We start from the raw sequence: 20455 nt of genomic DNA on the forward strand, positions 1-20455 counted from the left end.
CCATCGTTCCAGTCATGAAAAAAGCATTGAATAAAGATAAATCTGAAGAACAGAGAAAAATTCGCATCTGTGGAGACTTCAAGGTGACTGTAAACCCAGTCCTTCACACAGTACAGTATCCTCTTCCGAGGATAGAAGATATTTTCGCCTCACTATCCGGAGGGAAACGTTTCACCAAAATTGACTTGGCACAGGCATATCTACAGATGGAGGTTGAGGAGGCCTCTAAAAAGTATCTCACGATAAACACACACAAAGGCCTGTACCAGTACAATCGACTGGTTTTTGGAGTAGCATCAGCTCCAGCTATCTGGCAAAGAGCTATGGAGCAAGTCCTGCAAGGGATTCCAGGGACTCAATGCTACCTAGACGACATCCTTGTAACAGGAGAAAACGACAACGAGCACCTTGCCAATTTGGAGCAGGTGCTCACTAGGCTGAAAGAACGGGGCCTATGAGCGAATCGCCCCAAGTGCGAATTTTTCCAAAATCAGATATCATATTGTGGCCACATAATTAATAATGAAGGGTTGCATAAGTCACCTGAAAAAATTGAAGCGGTCATAAAAGCCCCAGCACCTGAAAATGTTTCACAATTAAGGTCGTTCCTGGGATTAATAAATTACTATCATAAATTTTTACCGAACTTATCAACTCTTCTACACCCTCTTAATGAACTTCTACAAACAGGAGTGATTTGGAATTGGAACGAAGACTGTAAACGTGCCTTCCATAAATGCAAAGACTTAATCACATCCGAAGAAGTTTTAGCTCATTACAACCCATCACTGCCAATCAGACTGGCGTGCGATGCATCCCCTTACGGCATAGGAGCAGTATTATCCCATAAATTCCCTGATGGCTCAGAACGGCCGATAGCTTTTGCGTCACACTCATTAAACTCAGTTGAGCGTAACTATGCCCAAATCGACAGGGAAGCACTCAGCCTGGTATGGGGAGTGAAGAAATTCAACCATTACCTACACGGACAAAAATTTACCTTGTTGACTGACCATCAACCCCTCATCTCCATATTCAACCCTAAAAAAGGTGTTCCCATTATGACAGTGCAAAGGCTACAGAGGTGGTCCCTTTTTCTAGGGGCACACCAATACAACATAGAATACAAAGGATCAAAACAGCATGGGAATGCTGATGGTTTATCGCGCCTACCGTTGCCAACGGTAGAAGAGGCACCTACAGTAGACCCAGTAGAGATGTTCCACTCTACCATAGTGGAATGTCTACTAGTAACAAATTCTGCCATTGAAAGGGAGACGAGAAATGACCCGACTCTCTCACGGGTCTACGATTTAACAGTGAAGGGATGGCCAGCACATGGCGAACCACTGTTGCCAGCATTCTCGCAAAGAAGAGAACAGCTGTCAGTGTGCCGAGGAACCTTGATGTGTGGATCCAGAGTGGCAATTCCACCCAAACTCCAGGATAAAGTGCTAAAGGAGCTTCACGAGGGGCACCTGGGTGGAGTGAAAATGAAGAACCGAACTAGGGCATTTGTATGGTGACCAGGTATCGATGGAGACATCGAAGAAATGACCAAGAGCTGCCTAGGATGCCAGAAGGTCCAAAACGCTCCACCACAAGCCCCTCTACATCCATGGGAGTGGCCCTCATCTCCCTGGTAAAGGGTGCACATCGACTTTGCTGGTCCATTTATGGACTCAATGTTTTTAATCACGGTTGATGCACACTCCAAGTGGCCGGAGGTAATAAAGATGTCCTCCACCACCACGGAAAAAACCATCACAGTATTAAGGACCATATTTGCCAGGAATGGGCTGCCGGAACAGATATGTTCTGATAATGGACCGCAATTTGTGTCCGAAGAATTCAGAAAGTTCTTAAAAAACAATGGGGTTAAGCACTACACGTCCGCCCCATACCATCCCGCCACCAATGGATTGGCTGAAAGGTTTGTCCAGACCTTCAAGAAGGCCATAAAGGCCATGGGTAATGAAGACATAAAACTTCAGCACAAGGTGGATAACTTCTTATTCGCATACAGGAATGCAACACATATGGTTACCAACCAAACTCCCGCCATGATGTTCTTCAATAGAAACCTAAGATATGCCGGCTGGATTTGGTCAAGCCCAACATCAGAAGGGACGTGGAGAACCGGCAGTTTCAAGGCATGAATGAAAGGCCGACTAGAACCTTCCAGATAGGTCAACAAGTTTTGGCCCGGGACTACCGTACCGAGAAATGGCAGCCTGGAACTATCTGCACACGACTAGGACCACTGATGTATACCGTGGACATCGGAGAAAGCATAATAAGGTGCCATGCTGACCAAATCATAAAGTCATCCGAAAAGGGACAACCTACACCACAACTGTATACATCTAACGATGAAGTAGAGATACCCATATCTACCTCCGATCCGGTGATACTGGAACCCGATGAACCCGACACTGGCATTCAAGCCGAATCAGCCTTGCCAGAAGAACCTACTACACCACCAGAAACTGCTACAGCCCCGAGGCGTTATCCAGACTGAGTCAGGAAGCCTCCTGAGAGATTGACTTATAATTAATTAACTACAGCAATGTATATTATTTTGCTTATAACATGTAATTAATAATTACTTAAAATATGATGTACTGGTTAGCTAAAAGGGGAGGAATTGTAGTGTATGTACCTTTAAGTGCCCCAGGTGTGCTGTAATGCCGGTAATTGCCACTCGGGCTATATAAGCCTGTATATTGTGTATATCCGTTAGAACCCCCCCCCCAGACTTTGCTTAGTAAATACCTATGAACCAACTCCTGTCTTCAGTGTCTTTATCAACACATGGACACTCCAAGAGTCCTTACAGGAGGCGGGGTGGGAGGAAGTGTAGTCCAGGTAGCTGTGGGAGTCAGTGGGCTTGTAGTGAATATTGGTCAATAACCTATCCCCAGAGATGGAGACGGAGAAGTTGAGGAAGGGAAGGGAAGAGTCAGAGATGGACCATGTGAAGGTGAGGGAAGGGTGGAAATTGAAGGCAAAGTGAATGAAATTGTCTAGTTCAGGGCGAGAGCAGGAAACGGCACTGATACAGTCATCAATGTATCGGAAAAAGAGGTGAGTCTCCACTAGTCCTACCACCATCTTGTCTCGTTTTGAATATCTCTTAATGTCTCCTCTTCTCTTGTGCTCTCCCAGCCCGGCCTCTTAATCTATTTCATTCCCTGTGCCTCTTTAGTCTTGATAAAGGGTTTTGACCTGAAACGTTGATTCTAATTTCTCTCCACGGATGTTGCCTGGCCTGCTGAGTTTTTCCAGCATTTTCTGTTGTTATTTCGGATTTCCAGCATCCACAGTATTTTGCTATCATATCAGAAAATCTACTCTTTGGTGTCCAGTCACCATTTTCTGTGTGTGCTTTGGTGCCATGAGCTTAAGATCTTGCTTAAGTTCTCTTCCCAACACTTACCAGCCTCACAATATTATGCATGAGAAAAAAAAACGCATTCAAAATAAATTAAACTATCTGCCACACTAATTAAAACAATAATGTACTTGGTTCATGTATGGCTGCCATAAATCTTTCCTACCTACTCAATTTTGGAATCTTTAGTTAAAACAAGTACTTAATGCCCAGCAAATAGATACCATTCGTAGATTGAGGTTATTATCACGACTTGCTGAGACTGACAGGGATTGGTTAAAGTCACAAACCTTTGAGCCATATCTCCTTGGGATATTTGTTTCCATACTTTGGACGATTACTTCTAATACTCGAATGCATGCATATTTATCAAATGCATTTCCTTACTTTGCATCTAGAGGTTACTACTTTTTCCTTACCATTTGACTGGAGGGGTGTCCTCCCTGAAAGAGGACACCTATTGATATACTCCTGATTGAGCAATTCCTCAGTCCATTCAAAATAGGACCCCTTTATCATCTACACATGTTTCATGTTCCCAACGCACATTCTGTTTTGCATGATGTCGGGAGTGGAAAAAAGAAGAGCTTAAAACACTAGCTGATTTTAAACCAGGACGAGCACAAAACTATTTCCTTCCCAATAACTATTTTCTAGGGGGTCACAAATTTATGTTGTATAAGGCTAGATCTAGGTTAGATGTCAGGAGGTGGTTCTTTTCCCAGAGAATAGTGGACCTCTGGAACAGGCTGCTGTCCCGTGTGGTGGGCGCGGACTCACTGAATTCCTTCTAGCGAGAGCTGGACTTGTTTCTGGCTGGGGCGGAGATCACCTCTTACAGAAGGTAGGTGCTGCAGGCAATTCAGGGCCAGAGTGATCTCCTGGTCTCGTTTCGATCGCCCAGATGGATCGGAGAGGAATTTCCCAGATTTTTTTCCCCCCCCAAATTGGCCTAGGTTTTTAAAATCTGTTTCTTTGCCTCTCCCAGGAGATCACATGGTTTTGGGTGGGGTGGAGAGTATATGTTGTGATAAACAAGGTATCGCAATTGAGTGGGACAGGCTCGATGGACCAGATGGTTTTTACCTGTCCGTCATTGTTTGTAATATGAGCAGACTGTAATTAGTTATTGATTTGAGTATTTTATTTACTTTACAAAACTTATGCAAAAATATGGATAATAATCACACTTCTTTAACAAAATATTTTGCACAGATCAAAACCAGTGTTTAAAATACAACCCACTGAAAGCAAGTCTCAACACTATCAGGTAAGCGAACATAGTAACTGATTCCAGTAGTTTTTCAATGATTGTTTGACGCATACAACTTGAAAACTTTTCACCAGAGAACTCATGCTTCCTGTGTCTAACAGATTGCCATTACGATCACTGAGGCGCGGCAGTTGGCTGGGGAAAATATTGACCCGACAGTAATAATTGAAGTCGGAGATGAAAAGAAGCAAACAACAGTGAAAGAGGCGACGAATGCCCCTTTTTACAATGAGGTAAAAGTATTGAATCACTCATCATGTCAATAAAGGCATGTCTGTTGTGAACAAATAATGGTGATTTAGCCTGTTGAGAGTAAGAGAGTTTAGACATTAGTTTTGAAAGGATCAGAATGGCTTTCAAAGTTCAAATAGCAATTCAGAAAAATATCCCTAATAAAAAAAAGAGGTGAATCTTCCCCAGGAGCGAATATGGGCAACTGGCTGGATGCCCGCTAGTCCCACCGGAAAGCCCGGTCCGTATAGAGGAAACCGAGCACCGGGGCAGTCTGCCAACATCAGGGCCGGCACAACATCAGATTGTCCGGTCGGTTCCTGGCGGGGTGGGAGGTGGACGGGAGAGCCATAGCGGCAGTGGTCCTGGCTGGGTTTGTGCAGCCTGGAGGAGCAGTCCTGCCCCTCTCAGCCCCACAAATGTCAAGAACAATTCATCTTTCAGGTCCTTGTCTGCCCAGCTGCCAGCTGATAGCGGGCGGAGTTTGCATGGCTCATCCCCCAGCGAGTTAAACCCAAAAATGACATTGGGTTTACATTGACGTCATAGGACTCCGATTTAAGTATTGCAATCAGCTGGGTGCCCTCCTCAGGACCCCAGCAAGATGGCGACGGCCACCGGTACGGCAGCAAAAGGATGGTTAAGTTCTTGCACTCCATTTTCATGTCACTACCATCCTGTTTCCACTGGAAGGGAGGCCTGAAAATTCAGCCCAAAAATCCTATAGGCAGTGCTTTGGAGCCCCTGTAGCCTGTGCCAATGTGAGGAAACCAAACACCCTGGGGCAGACTGCCCAAAATGGAAGATCATAGACTCGCTCCTGGGAATCTTCACACAGTGACTCACTGATCTTCACCATGTTGCTGTGGGGGATTACTGAGTGAAGATCAACTCTTCTCCCATAGGGATAGATGGAAGATTCCATAGAGCAGCTACAGCTACCTGGAAATTCCTGCGCACCGGGGTAATAGAGTGACATTGTCAGAGGACTGGAAGTTGGCTATCCCCCTCACACTGCACCCCCCCACACCCCCATTCCACACGCTCTTCGCTTGTAATGATGTGTGAAACGGGAAGAAGAAAATATAACAAATATTCTGCAAAAGAAATTATTTTTATAGAATTGGGAATAGTAAAAGGACACTAGCAAAATACATAATCTCAGCTGCATTCTCTGATAATTGAAATAGAAGATTAGATGTGACAGCGGATGTGATATTGATTTTGATTTCATTTTGGAGAAAAGCTAGAAAACTCACAAAACACACAAATATAAATTGGTTGTGTTTAAAAGTAAATATAAATTAACATCCCAATTTTCCTCAGCTGTTTATTGTTTATATAAATTATTAAAACATAAAATAAAATATGTTCCCTGTATCCTTGTTTCTGAAATAATGCAGAAACTTCCACTGCCGAATGAACATTTCATATCTGTGTTCATGTCTCTCGCACACATCCTAAAAATCAGTCATAATAAACAGTTAGTTTATTGAAGAGGCTATTTAGACAACAGCAATGTCAAACAGTGTTTAGTTATTTTAAAAAATCACTGTGGTTACATCTAAATTGTGTGGCATTATTAGTTAGCTTTTTACTTGAATTCTGTTCCTAGCATAATTACCTCAAACTCTCAAAGAAAGCAGCCTGTTTAAACAACTTAGCAATTGCTTTGCCATATAGGTAGTAAAGCAAAGAGCTTTTAGTTGCATTTCTATAGACAGCAAGACCAAGTTTATAACCTAAGAACAGTCAAAGGAGAAAAGGCCATTTGGCCCATCAAACCTGCTTCCTCTCGCGCCCTATTTGTTCAGGTTAATACACAGCTGCATTTTAGATGCTCCTGATATCTGTGTCAGTGTTGGACTGAACAATAGAATTGCATAGAATAGTTACTGTGACACGATTAATTACTTATTCATTCTATCTTTGCAGTACTTTGTGTTTGATTACATTGGTCCAGCAGATATATTGTTTGACAGAATCATTAACCTTTCAGTAAGTATTCGCATTATTATACACAATTTTAAATGACCTTTTGTAAATGATCAGATAAAGTTTTAACTGTCCAGTATACTCTAACTGAATGTTATTACAATTTAGGAAAAGAGAAGTTGGTTTGAAAAAGGTTTCCCCGCCCAAAAGTAGAAATATTCTCGCTGTGATTTAAAGAAACAGGGATAGTGTAAAATGGATAATTGCGAGTTTGTCAGCCCTTTACATCATTCCCGATTGTTATACCCATTGAAGGCAATAAGTGATGTAGAAGCGGGCTGCCAATTCACTATCGCCCGTTTTACAATATCGTACAAAGTCAAGATCTACCCCATAGAATCTAGGGCAGGGGAAAAAGTCCTTTGTGAACTAAGTGTAATAAAATTATAAACCCCTTTCCAAAGAACAGGTTTGATGATTATGTAGTGCACAGAGGAAATCTCTCCCCGGGTTTTTACATTCTTTAAAGAGATTTTAATCATTCAGCTGCTTTAGATTTTACCCAAGCATTGTATAGATTGGGATTGGCAGAGGAAACTCCTGGTATTTTGGCCAAATACTTGATAAATACAGTGTTAGATAGGAACAACTGAGCAATGCTCAGGCCATACACAATCACTTTTTATTGCAGTTAAAAAAAATTATTTGTGGCACTTACTCACCAATAACCTGCTCACCGATGCTCAGTTTGGGTCCCGCCGGGACCACTTGGCTCCAGGCCCCATTACAGCCTTGGTCCAAACATGGACAAAAGAGCTGAATTCCAGAGGTAAGGTGAGAGTGACTGCCCTTGACATCAAGCCAGCATTTGACTGAGTGTGGCATCAAGGAGCTCCAGTAAAATTGAAGTCAATGGGAATCGGTGGGGGTGGGGGGGCGTGGGGGGGTGGGGGACTCTCCACTGGCTGGAGTCATACCTAGCACAAAGGAAGATGGTTGTGGTTGTTGGAGGTCAATCATCTCACCCCCAGGACATCGCTGCAGGAGTTCCTCTGGGCAGTGTCCTAGGCCCAACCATCTTCAGCTGCTTCATCAATGACCTTCCCTCCATCAAAAGGTCAGAAGTGGGGATGTTCGCTGATGATTACACAGTGTTCACTTCCATTCACAACTCCTCAGATCCATGCCCAAATGCAGCAAGACCTGCATGCCATTCAGGCTTGGGATGATAAGTGGCAGGGTAACATTTGCGTCACACAAGTGCCAGGCAACGACTATCTCCAACATGCGAGAGTCTAATCACCACCCCTTGACATTCAATGGCATTACCATCGCCAAATCCCCCAACATCAACATCCTGGGGGGTCACCATTGGCCAGAAATTTAACTGGTCCAGCCACATAAATACAGTGGCTACAAGAGCAGGTCAGAGGCTGTGTATTCTGCGGTGAGTGTCTCACCTCCTGACTCAAAGCCTTTCCACCATCTACAAGGCACAAGTCAGGAGTGTGATGGAATACTCTCCACTTACCTGGATGAGTGCAGCTCCAACAACACTCAAGAAGCTCGACACCATCCAGGACAAAGCAGCCCACTTGATTGGTACCCCATCCAGCACCTTAAACATTCACTCCCTCCACCACCGGTGTACCGTGGCTGCAGTGTGTACCATCTACAAGATGCACTGCAGCAACTCGCCAAGGCTTCTTCGACAGCACCTCCTAAACCCGTGACATCTACCTAGAAGGACAAGGGCAGCAGGCGCATGGGCACACCACCACCTCCAAGTTCCCCTCCAAGTCACACGCCATCCTGATTTGGAAATATATCGGCCGTTCCTTCATTGTCGCTGGGTCAAAATCCTGGAACTCCCTCCCTAACAGCACTGTGGGAGTACCTTCACCACACGGACTGCAGCGGTTCAAGAAGGCAGCTCACCATCACCTTCTCAAGGGCAATTAGGGATGGACAATAAATGCTGGCCTTGCCAGCGACGCCCACATCCCAAAAATGAATTTAAAAAAAGACTAGGGGCTGAACTGGGAACTTTTTGGTCTAAATGGGTTCGAATCTAACTTCTCCCACCTGGCAGAAACCGGGCAGGAGGGGGTGGGGTCAGTTAAAATGAGATCAGTTACTTAAATCCCCCCCCTCCCTTAAATATGCAGATTGGGTCTGATGATGGCTTCCCCATAAGGCAAACCTGTCGGGAGCCTGGATACTTTAGGTTTCCTTGTGGGTCAGGAGGACCAAGAGTGGTCCTCCAGGCCTCACAAGGACGCTTTGGGCCTCCCTCGCCCCGGGAGCTCCCAACCTTACCCGCACCCCCCCCCCAATTGCGGCCAGAAAACACCCCCAGATCACCTCCAGAGGTCCGCCAGCTGCGGCCTCCTGCCGCCAAAATCCCTTTCTTGCCCGCCGGCCAGGTAATGGATCTGGTCAGATCCGATGGGACTTGGGGAACATTTATTCAAATATGGCCCGGCCATTCCAATCAGCTGGGCCTCCAGGTCCCCGGGCTCCCCGGGTTCGACTACCGCTTGTGGCTCATATGCACCGTACCCGCGCCCCCTTTAAAACCAGGGCCTGTGGTTCAGCATTTAGTAACAGAAGTATTATTTATAAGTAGTAATAACAGCATCATAACTATACAAATGAATTGTTATTTGATGAAATAGGGACATATTAAAGAAACCATGAAGATACCCACTGAATTCCATTCCTGAAAATTTATCTGTTTTTTGAAAATGGGCCCAAAGTCCAAACCTGAAAGTTTACCTTTATCACAAGAGTAAGGAGCTGACAGCAGATGAACTGATCAAAGCTTGGGAATGTCCTATTTTTATCCGTTTTAACATTTCATTAATAAATGCCAAGTTTTTCAGTAAACCTTTTCACTCATTTGCTATTTTTCTAAATGCTGATGTGATTGTGCAGGTCTTGCATTCCAAATTGATCCGTGGAACGCTGATTGGAGCATTTAAACTGGATGTAGGAACAGTTTACAATGAATCAGGTACATTCAATTGTTGCTAATTTGAGGTTATAGGGAAGTTTTCCTGGGTCTCCTCCTGGGCACACTGGATCGCATGGGCGCATTGAATATCGGAAAACTGGACGTGTCAGAGTGCATGCCTGGAGGAAAATTGAGTGTTATGTTCGGACTCGCCCGATATTTCAGCCGGTCCAGTGCCGGACACAGGAAACTCTCCCCTCGCTAGGCGGGGTGTTCGGCCATGTCCAATTTTCTTCTCTACTGCCACTACCAACCCCAGGGAACACCATGAGAGAGATGGCAGTACAAAGATGGAAAGCTCACCAATCCCGCCCCCCCCCATCCCCCCATTCCCCACTTAGAGGGAGAGACTTCTTAACCTCCTCTTCCTGGCCAATTGGTTCACTGAGATTCTTCACTGAAATTTAAAAATAAATCTTTGGGCCTTTTTTGCCCTTTTACCCATGACTTCCTCTTCTTCTGTTGCGGGGATGTCTAAGGTGGCCATCGCAGCACTGTTGAATTTTGCTTCCTGGCAGCAGCAGGCTCCCTCTCGGTGGCAGAGATGCCACTGGATGCTCATCCTGTATAGATTACCAGCCCTGATCCAGGAAAACGGGTAGAGGTCAGGGTGGTGTGTGGAAGTCCTGCCTGACCTTACCCCGGCGGCAAAACCGCCCGGGAGGAAAATTCAGCCCAAGTTATTAATTGATTTGTTTTTGGTGGTGGTGCTTAACGGGGGGATGTTAGCTGGGGCATCGGGAGAACTCCCTGCTCTTTTTTTTGAAATGGGAAAAGGGTCACTGGCCTAATTATAAAGTGTTCCAACCCACCGAGGCAAGAATCAGCAGAGACAACATCAGCGGTGATAATACATTGAAAACTGAGTCAGTTAGTGAGCAAACAATTTTATGTTCCTTTGGTGGCCGGACCTTCTGTTGCCTAGGCCCTGAGCTCTGGAATTCCCTCCCTAAACCTCTCTGCCTCGCTACCTCTCTTTCCTCCTTTAAGGCGCTCCTTAAAACCTGCCTCTTTGACCAGGCTTTTGGTCACCTGCCCTAATTTATTCTTATGTTGATCGGTGTCAAATTTGTTGTCTTATAACACTCCTGTGCAGCGCCTTGGGATGTTTTACTATGTTAAAGACGCTATATAAACACAAGTATTTGTGTTGTTGTTGGTTAGGGAACAGTGCATGGCCTTGGGGAGTTTTAAAGTTTCAGAATGAAATAGGTTGGAAATAAAGAGTAAAAATAATGATAATAAATAAGTAACAGACTTTACTGCAGCTTACTGATAACCAAGTTATCTCATATTTCTCTAATGCCTTTGCCAGAGCTCAGGTGACTGTGTGGCACTGGGTGTGGCGCTGGGGATGTGGTGCTGGGGATGTGGTGCTGGGGATGTGGCGCTGGGTGTGGTGCTGGGTGTGTGGTGCTGGGTGATGTGCCTCAATAAATCCGAGACTCGATGTTAGCGAAACAAAACAAGGCTTTTATTGACTTAGAAGGTAACACACAGAGGAGAATGTATCTTCGATCCAGAGGTCTGCCGTACTGGATGTGCTGCAGGCTGGGCCAGCTTACATAGGAGCCAGGTATGGGCGGAGCCCTACACACAGTACAATACAATGGAAATGAAACTGAAACCAACCACAGTCACAGGCAGAGAAATACTGATGAGTGATGAATGGAATATTTCATCACATTCACCCCTTCTATAGATTTAGTCTGTTCGGGGGTTTGATAGTCCTCTGCGACCGACGTGGCTGTTGTGGTGCCACGGGTGTCGGCTGGGTGTCCCCGGTGGCCTCCTGGGTCTCTGCCGGGGGTGCCGCCAGGGTTGTTGAAGGGGTAGTTGGTGGGGGTACCGTTGGTCGATGTTCTTCCGGGGGTGATGAAAGAGTAGTGGGTGGGTAAGAATTGCTGTGGTCGTTGTTGCTGCTGTTGTCGTGGTTGTTGTCGTTACCGGCTGGGGCGACGTCTTTTATGGACACTGTGTCCTCCCTTCCGTCGGCGTGCCGGACATACGCGTATTGGGGGTTGGCGTGGAGTAGGTGCACTGACTCCACGAGAGGGTCCGTCTTGTGGCCCCTCACATGCCTTCGCACGAATACCGGACCTGGGGTGGAGAGCCATGACAGCATGGATACGCCTGAGGTGGATTTCCGGGGAAAGACAAACATTCGCTCGTGAGGCGTGGCATTAGTGGCAGTACACAATAGCGACCGTATCGAATGGAGCACATCTGGGAGGACTTCCTGCCAGCGGGAGATAGGGAGGCCTTTGGTCCTTAGAGCTAGAGTGACTGCTTTCCATACTGTCCCGTTCTCTCGCTCCACTTGACCGTTACCCCGGGGGTTGTAGCTGGTGGTACGGCTCGTGGCGATCCCCCTGGACAGCATGTACTGGCGTAGCTCTTCACTCATGAAGGACGCCCCCCTATCCGTATGGATGTAGCTCGGCATACCGAACAGGCAGAACAGGCTGTTGAGGCATTTAATGACCGTGACGCTGGTCATGTCTGGGCAGGGGAAGGCGAATGGGAAACGAGAGTATTCGTCCACAATGTTCAGGAAGTAAACATTGCGGTCGACGGACAGGAGGGGGCCCTTGAAATCTAAGCTGAGCCGCTCAAAGGGCCGTGTAGCTTTGATTAAGTGGGCTCTATCTGGGCGGTAGAACCGAGGCTTGCACTCAGCGCAAGTGCGACAGTTCCTGGTCAGGGACCGAACTTCCTCAATCGAGTAGGGTAAGTTGCGGGACTTTATGAAGTGGACCAGCCGCGTGACCCCTGGGTGGCAGAGGTCATTGTGGAGGGTCTGTAGCCGATCCCCGGTGACGCTGGCACACATCCCTCGTGAGAGGGTGTCGGGGGATTCGTTAAGGGCCCCTGGCCGGTAAATTATGTCATAATCGAAGGTGGAGAGCTCGATCCGCCACCTAAGAATCTTATCATTTTTAATCTTCCCCCTCTGTTTATTATTGAACATAAACGCTACCGACCGCTGGTCGGTAAGTAGGGTGAAGCGTTTGCCGGCTAGGTAGTGGCGCCAGTGGCGCACTGCCTCCACGATGGCTTGGGCCTCCTTTTCTACGGAGGAGTGTCTGATCTCGGGCCCTTGGAGGGTCCTCGAGAAGAAAGCTACGGGCCGCCCCGCCTGGTTGAGGGTGGCCGCCAAGGCAAAGTCAGACGCATCACTTTCCACTTGAAAGGGAGTGTTCTCGTCCACTGCCTGTAGCGTGGCCCGCTCAATATCCTGCTTAATGCTTTTGAAGGCGGCATGGGCCTCAGCAGAGAGCGGAAAAGAGGATGCTTTCAAGAGGGGGCGGGCTTTGTCGGAGTAGTTGGGGACCCATTGGGAATAATAAGAAAATAACCCCAGGCACCTTTTCAGGGCTTTGGGAGTGTTGGGCAGGGGCAGCTCCCGTAGGGGGCGCAATCGGTCGGGGTCTGGTCCGATTTCCCCATTCTCCACCACGCTGCCTAGTATGCAGAGGCGCGTGGTGTTGTAAACGCACTTGTCCTCGTTGTAGGTGAGGTTGAGTTTTTGTGCGGTTTTCAGGAACCTCTCGAGGTTCGAGTCGTGATCCTGCTGGTTGTGACCGCAGATGGTGACGTTGTCGAGGTAGGGGAAGGTTGCCTGCAAGTGGTGGTCATCGACCATGCGGTCCATCTCCCTCTGGAAGACCGAGACCCCATTCGTCACCCCAAAGGGGACTCTGAGGAATTGGTAGAGGCGTCCGTTCGCCTCGAAGGCGGTGTACGGGCGGTCCTCTGGTCTGATAGGGAGCTGGTGGTACGCTGACTTGAGGTCGATGGTGGAGAACACCCGGTATTGGGCGATTTGGTTCACCATTTCTGATATGCGGGGTAGCGGGTAGGCGTCTAGTTGGGTGTGCCTGTTGATCGTTTGGCTATAGTCGATCACCATCCGTTTCTTCTCGCTACCCCTTACCACCACCACTTGGGCGCGCCACGGGCTATTGCTGCATTCAATAATGCGCTCTTTCAGGAGCCTGTCTACCTCGGTCGCGATAAACCGCCTGTCCTCCCAGCTGTACCTCCTGCTTTTGGTCGCAATTGGCCGGCAGTTAGGGGTAAGGTTCGCGAATAGCGAAGGCGGCTTTACCTTCAGGGTAGCCAGACCGCACACTGTGAGGGGCGGCTGGGACCCACCGTAATTGAGCGTGATGCTTTGGTGGTAGCACTGGAAATCCAGGCCCAAGATCACGCTCGCACATAGATTCTTCATGATTAATACTTTAAAATTATCGTATACAGTTCCGTTAACGGACAGTTGTACCGTGCAGTAACCCATAATGGTCGATGTCTGGGTTTTATCAGCCATGGAGATGGTACCCCGAGTAGGGACCACCTTTAGGGAGAGTTGTTGTACCAGTTCAGGGTGGATAAAACTCTCCGTGCTTCCACTGTCAATTAAACATTTAACCCTGCACCCGTTTACCTCGATGTCCACCATTGATTTGGATAGCGGGTGCGGCCTGGCCTGGCCCACTGTGACCGATGCCACTGTAGGGCCCTGATCGAGACAAGATGGCATCCACGCTGTCTGCTCACAAGATGGCGGACCCCACGAGGTCGGGCAAGATGGCCGCTCCCACGGCGCACACGCGGCGGGGTTCCCTCTGCACACCTTCCCGAAGTGCCCCTTCTTACCGCACTTAAAGCAGGTGGTGCCTTTCGCCGGGCACAGGTTTCTGGTGTGCTTCGGCTGCCCGCAGAAGTAGCAGTTGTGTCCCCGACGCGTCGCGGCTGTCGTAGGGCTTCTGGGGGGAGAGCGGGGCCCCGACGGTGTCGGGCTGCCGGGCTGGGAAGATGCCTTCCAAGATGGCGGCACCCTTGGTGCACACGTGGCGGCGCGGACGGCGCGGGCTGAAGAGTAGGCGTCCGAGTTTCTCTGGGCCACATCCAGGGATCGTGCTGTGTCCGCAGCCTGTTTCAGGTCCAATCCCGTTTTTTCCAGCAGTCTCTGCCGGATGTAAGTGGAGCTGAGGCCTGTGATAAAGGCATCGCGAACAAGCTCGTCAGTGTACACTGCGGCTTTTACATTTTGGCACTTGCAGTCTTTGCCAAGCGTTTTCAGGGTGCCTAGGAACTCCTCCACCGATTCCCCAGGTCGCTGTGCGTGAGTAGCGAGCAGATGCCTAGCATACACCTCATTCGTAGGCTGCTGGTAATGCGCCTTTAAGATGTCGCAGGCGGCCGGGTACGTGTCGGCGTCTTGGATGAGGGGGTAAACCCGGTGGCTTACCCAATTCCGCAGAATTCCAAGTTTCATACTCGCAGCATCCGTAGCGTCTTTGACGGCTGCGGAATTGTCCAGGAAGAATTCCATACACATAAACCAGTGTCCGAAGCGTGCCGATGCGTCCGAAGCATGCTGGTCCAAATCCAAACGTTCGGGTTTCAAGAGTTGATCCATTGTGTTGAAAATTAAGTCAATAAAATTGATGTGCCTCAGTAAATCCGAGACTCGATGTTAGCGAAACAAAACAAGGCTTTTATTGACTTAGAAGGTAACACACAGAGGAGAATGTATCTTCCATCCAGAGGTCTGCCGTACTGGATGTGCTGCAGGCTGGGCCAGCTTACATAGGAGCCAGGTATAGGCGGAGCCCTACACACAGTACAATACAATGGAAATGAAACTGAAACCAACCACAGTCACAGGCAGAGAAATACTGATGAGTGATGAATGGAATATTTCATCACACTGGGTGTGTGGGGGTGCCTGAGATAATAAAGATTGAGTAAGATGGGACTCATTTACTGTACCAGACTTGTGAAGCCATGGAACCATCAAGCAATCTGCTTATGAATCATAAAGTTGTCTTGCAGTGTTTAATTTTAGCTTTCAAATTGGCTTCTTTTCGAAGTTTACATTTTTTCAAAAGCTTTAATTCATAATTATAAGGTTGAAAAGAACATAATGGCACTTTGAAGGTTGCTTTTCTGCTCAAAAAGGTAAAGGGAAGAGCTTTCTCCAGAGTCACCGATAGACCTGGAACTGTTTGTTTGTGTGCTATCCATTGTCTCGGCCAACAACCAATTGCCCCTGTGATCTGCTGGAGTGCTGCAGTAATTGCAGCAATACAATAAATATGCAATTCTGACTGTGGTTAGTCATAATTTAAGAAATGAATTAACATGAGCATACCGAATTAACTTTTTTTCTTGCTCTTGCTTCAGGCCATCAGTTCAATAACAAGTGGGCACCTCTTACTGATCCCAGTGATATCAAGACTGGGGTGAAAGGCTACCTTAAATGTGACATTTCTGTTACTGGGAAAGGAGATAGCATGCAACCTCCTCAGAAAACCAGTGAAGCTACTGAGGGAGAAATCGAAAAGTATGGCTACATTCTCATTCCTTTTGAGCAAATCGAACAAAAACAAAGTTGTGATAACAAGAGAAAATGCGGGAAATGCTCAGCAGGTCAGGCAGCATCTGTTGAGAGAGAAACAGAGTTAACGTTTCGGGTCGCTGACCTTTCCTCAGAACTGGAAGAAGCTGCATGGACAGAGAGCCAAGGAAAGGGGGAGGGGAGGAGAGAACAAAGGGAAAGGTCTGCGATAGGGTGGAAGGCAGGAGAGATTAAATGACAAAAAGGGCAAGGCAAAAGGGGGTGGTAATGGGACTAGAAAAGGAATAAAAGCTGGGTCCAGAGGAGCTGTAAATGGCAGCAGCAAAATAGCAGAGCGAGAGTGAAGCTTTGAAAATCTAGGAAAGCGGAGAAGGTTGCAGTGTCCCGGGAATGTGGCGGAGGAAAGGCAGTCGGACTCCAGGGGTGCAGACCACCCTACTGGCCATGTACCGATAGGGGGATCCTCGCCCAAAGCCCCAGCCTTCACCTCCTCCTCTCCCAGTGGCCCCGCTGCAGCGATCCTCCATTACCAACGCCTGCTGTCCCAGAGAAAGAACAACGTTGTGTTCAGCTTCAAACCTTTATGCAATTAAAAAGAAAGGAAAAACTGCCAGTGCTGGAAATCTGAAATTAAAAAAACCCATAATGCTGGCAATACATAGCAGGGCAGACAGCGTCTGTAAACAGACAACGATGGCTTAGTGTTTTATGCGTTGTCCCCTTGTTAAAACAGTCCCGATGAAGAGTACACCTGAAATGTTAACTTACTGCTTTGCTTTCAGACGTTAATAGATCTGTTGTGCATTTCCAGAATGTTCTATTCAAACCTACGTGCTCTTGCTCTTGGATTATAATGTAACGTTTTAATAGGTAAAACATGAGACTTTTCAATGCAGGAATAAAATGTGTTTACTGTTTGTTCGTGTGAAAATTTACATCATGAAAAGTATTTGTTTTTCAACTAAATTAATGTTTTTTTCTTGAGATGGTGAATCTGTATTTTAATTTTAAAATATTGTGCTCAAAGTGATGATTTAAGTGCCAGTGAATGAAACAAGTTCCAATTCAGGCATCAGCACCAAGCATTGCCAGGTCGGGTGCAGCACAGTTCGATGCAGAATGACATTTCCTCTGCTCTGCCTGAGAAGGGCACCCTCTGCTTGCACCAGTTGTGACATTCTTTCCTTTTCCGACACCATTCAACGTTAGGTCTGTCAGTGAGATTGCCACTCCGCTCTGCATTTGGGGCAGTTTTGTGCTGTAGGCCCATGACCAGTGGACCGGGATTGAGAGACTGTCAAACTCATTTCACAGAGGACCCTTCCAGCCAGCACACGGAGGAGACTCTCATTCCATCAGACTGACCTGGAGTCGACCCTCCGTTCCAGAGGTGAAAGGTCACCGTGTCTCCTAGCTCCCCTAATATTTCAATTTGTTTTAATTAGCTTTTTGTTTCAGTTACTGTTTAAAAAAGGTAAAAGATGTTGGCCCAGTAATTCCGGTCCAAACGCGTGAGTACGGACGGGGTACTCATGCGTGGGCCCGTTGGAAGTGCCGGATTTCAGCATGCACAGCGCATGCGCGGAAAACCGGCATTTCCACTCCTCTGAACCAAGGGGTTAAGAGGCGGTTCCCTAGCGACGTTTGAGGCAGCGCGTACGCGTTGAACTTCGGTTTTTTTGACAGGTTTGTCTGTGCGTGAAGGCCTCCAGCAGACGTAAGGACTTAGTTTTATAAGGTAAGTGGTCTAATAATTAAAGTTAGAATTTTTTTTCCACAGGTTTATTATTTTTAAAGAATTTACAGTAAGGTAAGTGTATTTTCGGACCCGATTTCTTGAAAAAAAAATTTTGGCAGAAATTTGAATAATTGTTTAAAATAGTTTTTTAAAGTTATTAATAGTTAATTTAATTATTGGAATTTTAAAAAACTTTTATTTAAAGTTTAATAGTGTTTTGGGCGCCCGGACTTTTCATGAGTTTGACAGGTCTTATGTCTAACTCATGAATGGACTTTTGTAAACTCCCATTGGTTGCCCAGTGCTCACGTGATCCCAGCCGGCTCATCGCACTAAGTACGCCGCTGGATCACGCATGCACAGCGCGCCGGGAGCTGAACCGGGCCACAGACCGGAAATCCACGCAGGCCCAGTCTTCAAATGTCAGCGCGATATGTAAGTGTAGGTCGGGGGCTTGCACCCGCGGGAAGCCCCCGACCCGAATTTCTGGGCCGTTGAATTTTTACTTGCAATGCAATTTTTGGTGTGCAATAGGAATCTACTCATTCCAATGGGGTTTCCAACAGAAAGACCGTGGGCAAGGTTTTATGTCAAAATTTACAAAGCTCAGGGACTTCCGAAGATGAACTCCAGCATCATGGCAAATGTAACAAAGGCATTCATGGGAGACAACAAGGATTTTGTGGACCCATATGTCATCATCACCTTTTCTGGTCAAAGGGTATTACCTTTAAAATGATTTTTCTGCTTATTAGCACTTTTATTGCACCAGTCTGCAACTTCACCGAAGTGATTATGACATGAAACAGTTTATTTGAGACAGATGCTAAATAACTTTATTAATTAGTCCTGAATAGGATTCCTGCGGATTGGCCTACTAGGGGTCTTGCCTTTTATTATGCTACATGTTACTTATTACAAAACTTGAGGGCTGATTTTACCCCTGCCTGGCAGGCGGAAACCGGGTGGGTGGGCAGTAAAAAAGGGCCGCAGCGACTTGAACCCTCCGATTCCGCGGGTTGCAATTTTATTCTGCTCTTTTGAGCAGGCGAGCTGGAAACGCACACTGGAAGGCAGTAGAGCCCTTCCTTAAATATGCAAATCACCTGCAATTTTAATCCAAGGCCTGCACGGGAAGCCATCATGGCTTCGGGACGTAGGAGCAGGAGTAGGCCATTCAGCCCCTCGAGCTTGTTCCATCATTCAGTGCGATCGTGGCTGATCTGTATCTTGACTCCACCCACCCACCTTGGCTCCATATCCTTTTATACCCTTGGGTAGCAAAGATCTATTGAACTCAGATTTAAAATGATTAATTGAGCTAGCATCCACTGCTTTTTGTGGGAGAGAGTTCCACACTTCTTCTACCCTTTGCATGCAGAAGTGTTTCCTAACTTCTCTCCTGAATGGCCTGGCTCTAATTTTAAGGTTATGTCTTCTTGTCCTAGACACTCCCACTAGCAGAAAATGTTTCTCTCCCTCTACCCTATCAATTCCACTCAAAATCCTAAAATCTCATTCCAATCACCCTTTAACCTTCTATATTCCAGGGAATTCAAGCCGTGTTTATGTAATCTCTCCTCACAACTTAACCCTTGGAGCCCCGGTAACCATCTGGTTAGCGCCCTCACCAGGTCAGAAGATGCCTAGAAAGGCAAATTATTTTCAAACCCTCAAATTCTGCCATTTTCCCGGCAGTCCCGCCTCCATACCTGCCTCCCCAGGGCTGGCAAAATCACCCCCAAATGTTGAATTTGGCCGGTTAAGATTCCTTTGAGAGCCCATGATGTGAAAGTTGTTGGAAAGTTGTCGGATTGGAATGGTTTACTCTCTCCACTCTGTTCGTGACAGAGACTCTCATTCTTACTATTTCCTTCTGGTCATCAGGGCCGAACATCTGTGCAGAAAAACTGTGCTGAACCTGTCTGGAATGAACAGATCATTTTCAAAGAAATGTTTCCACCACTCTGCCGTCGAGTCAAAATTCAGGTGTGGGACGAAGGGAATGTTAATGACGTTGCCATAGGAACTCATTACATTGACTTGAAGAAAATATCAAATGAACAGGATGGAGATAATGGTGAGAACCACTTATAGAGTCATAGAGGTACAGAAGGAGGCCACTTGGCCCATCGAGTCCGTGCCGGCTCTCTGTAGCGCAATCCAGTCAGTCCCATTTCCCCGCTCTATCCCTGTAGCCCTGCAAGTTTATTTCCCTCAAGTGCCTATCCAGTCTCCCCTTGAAAACATTGAGTGTCTCCGCTTCCACCACTTCCATCGGCAGCGAATTCCAGGTCATCACCACTCGCTGCGTAAACAAGTTTTTCCTCACATCCCCCCTGTATCTCTTGCCCAAATCCTTAAATCTGTGTCCCCTAGTCCTTGTACCATCAACTAGTGGGAACAGCCTTTCCCCGTCTAGCTTATACAAACCCGTCATAATCTTGTACACCTCTATCAAATCACCACTCAACCTCCTTTGCGCTAATGAAAACAAATCC

The 20455-nt window shown here is 47.0% G+C and overlaps 1 protein-coding gene across 1 annotated transcript in view; it reads left to right on the top strand.

The window, feature by feature from the left end:
• Positions 1–4595: 4595 nt before the first annotated feature.
• LOC147081887 (fer-1-like protein 6) overlaps positions 4596–20455 on the top strand; it is a gene marked incomplete at its 5' end in the record, with an annotated part of 215446 nt that continues 199586 nt past the window's right edge. The window contains 7 exons of the mRNA XM_085980616.1: positions 4596–4664; positions 4769–4900; positions 6834–6896; positions 9771–9849; positions 16042–16201; positions 18489–18675; positions 19842–20034. Of these exons, the coding sequence (XP_085836742.1) occupies positions 4596–4664; positions 4769–4900; positions 6834–6896; positions 9771–9849; positions 16042–16201; positions 18489–18675; positions 19842–20034 (883 nt within the window). The remainder of the gene's footprint in view (positions 4665–4768; positions 4901–6833; positions 6897–9770; positions 9850–16041; positions 16202–18488; positions 18676–19841; positions 20035–20455) is intronic.

The sequence above is a fragment of the Somniosus microcephalus genome, unplaced genomic scaffold, assembly GCF_052327205.1.
Source record: "Somniosus microcephalus isolate GS21.2 unplaced genomic scaffold, FLI_Smic_1.0 scaffold311, whole genome shotgun sequence".
NCBI classification, from domain to species: Eukaryota; Metazoa; Chordata; class Chondrichthyes; order Squaliformes; family Somniosidae; genus Somniosus; species Somniosus microcephalus.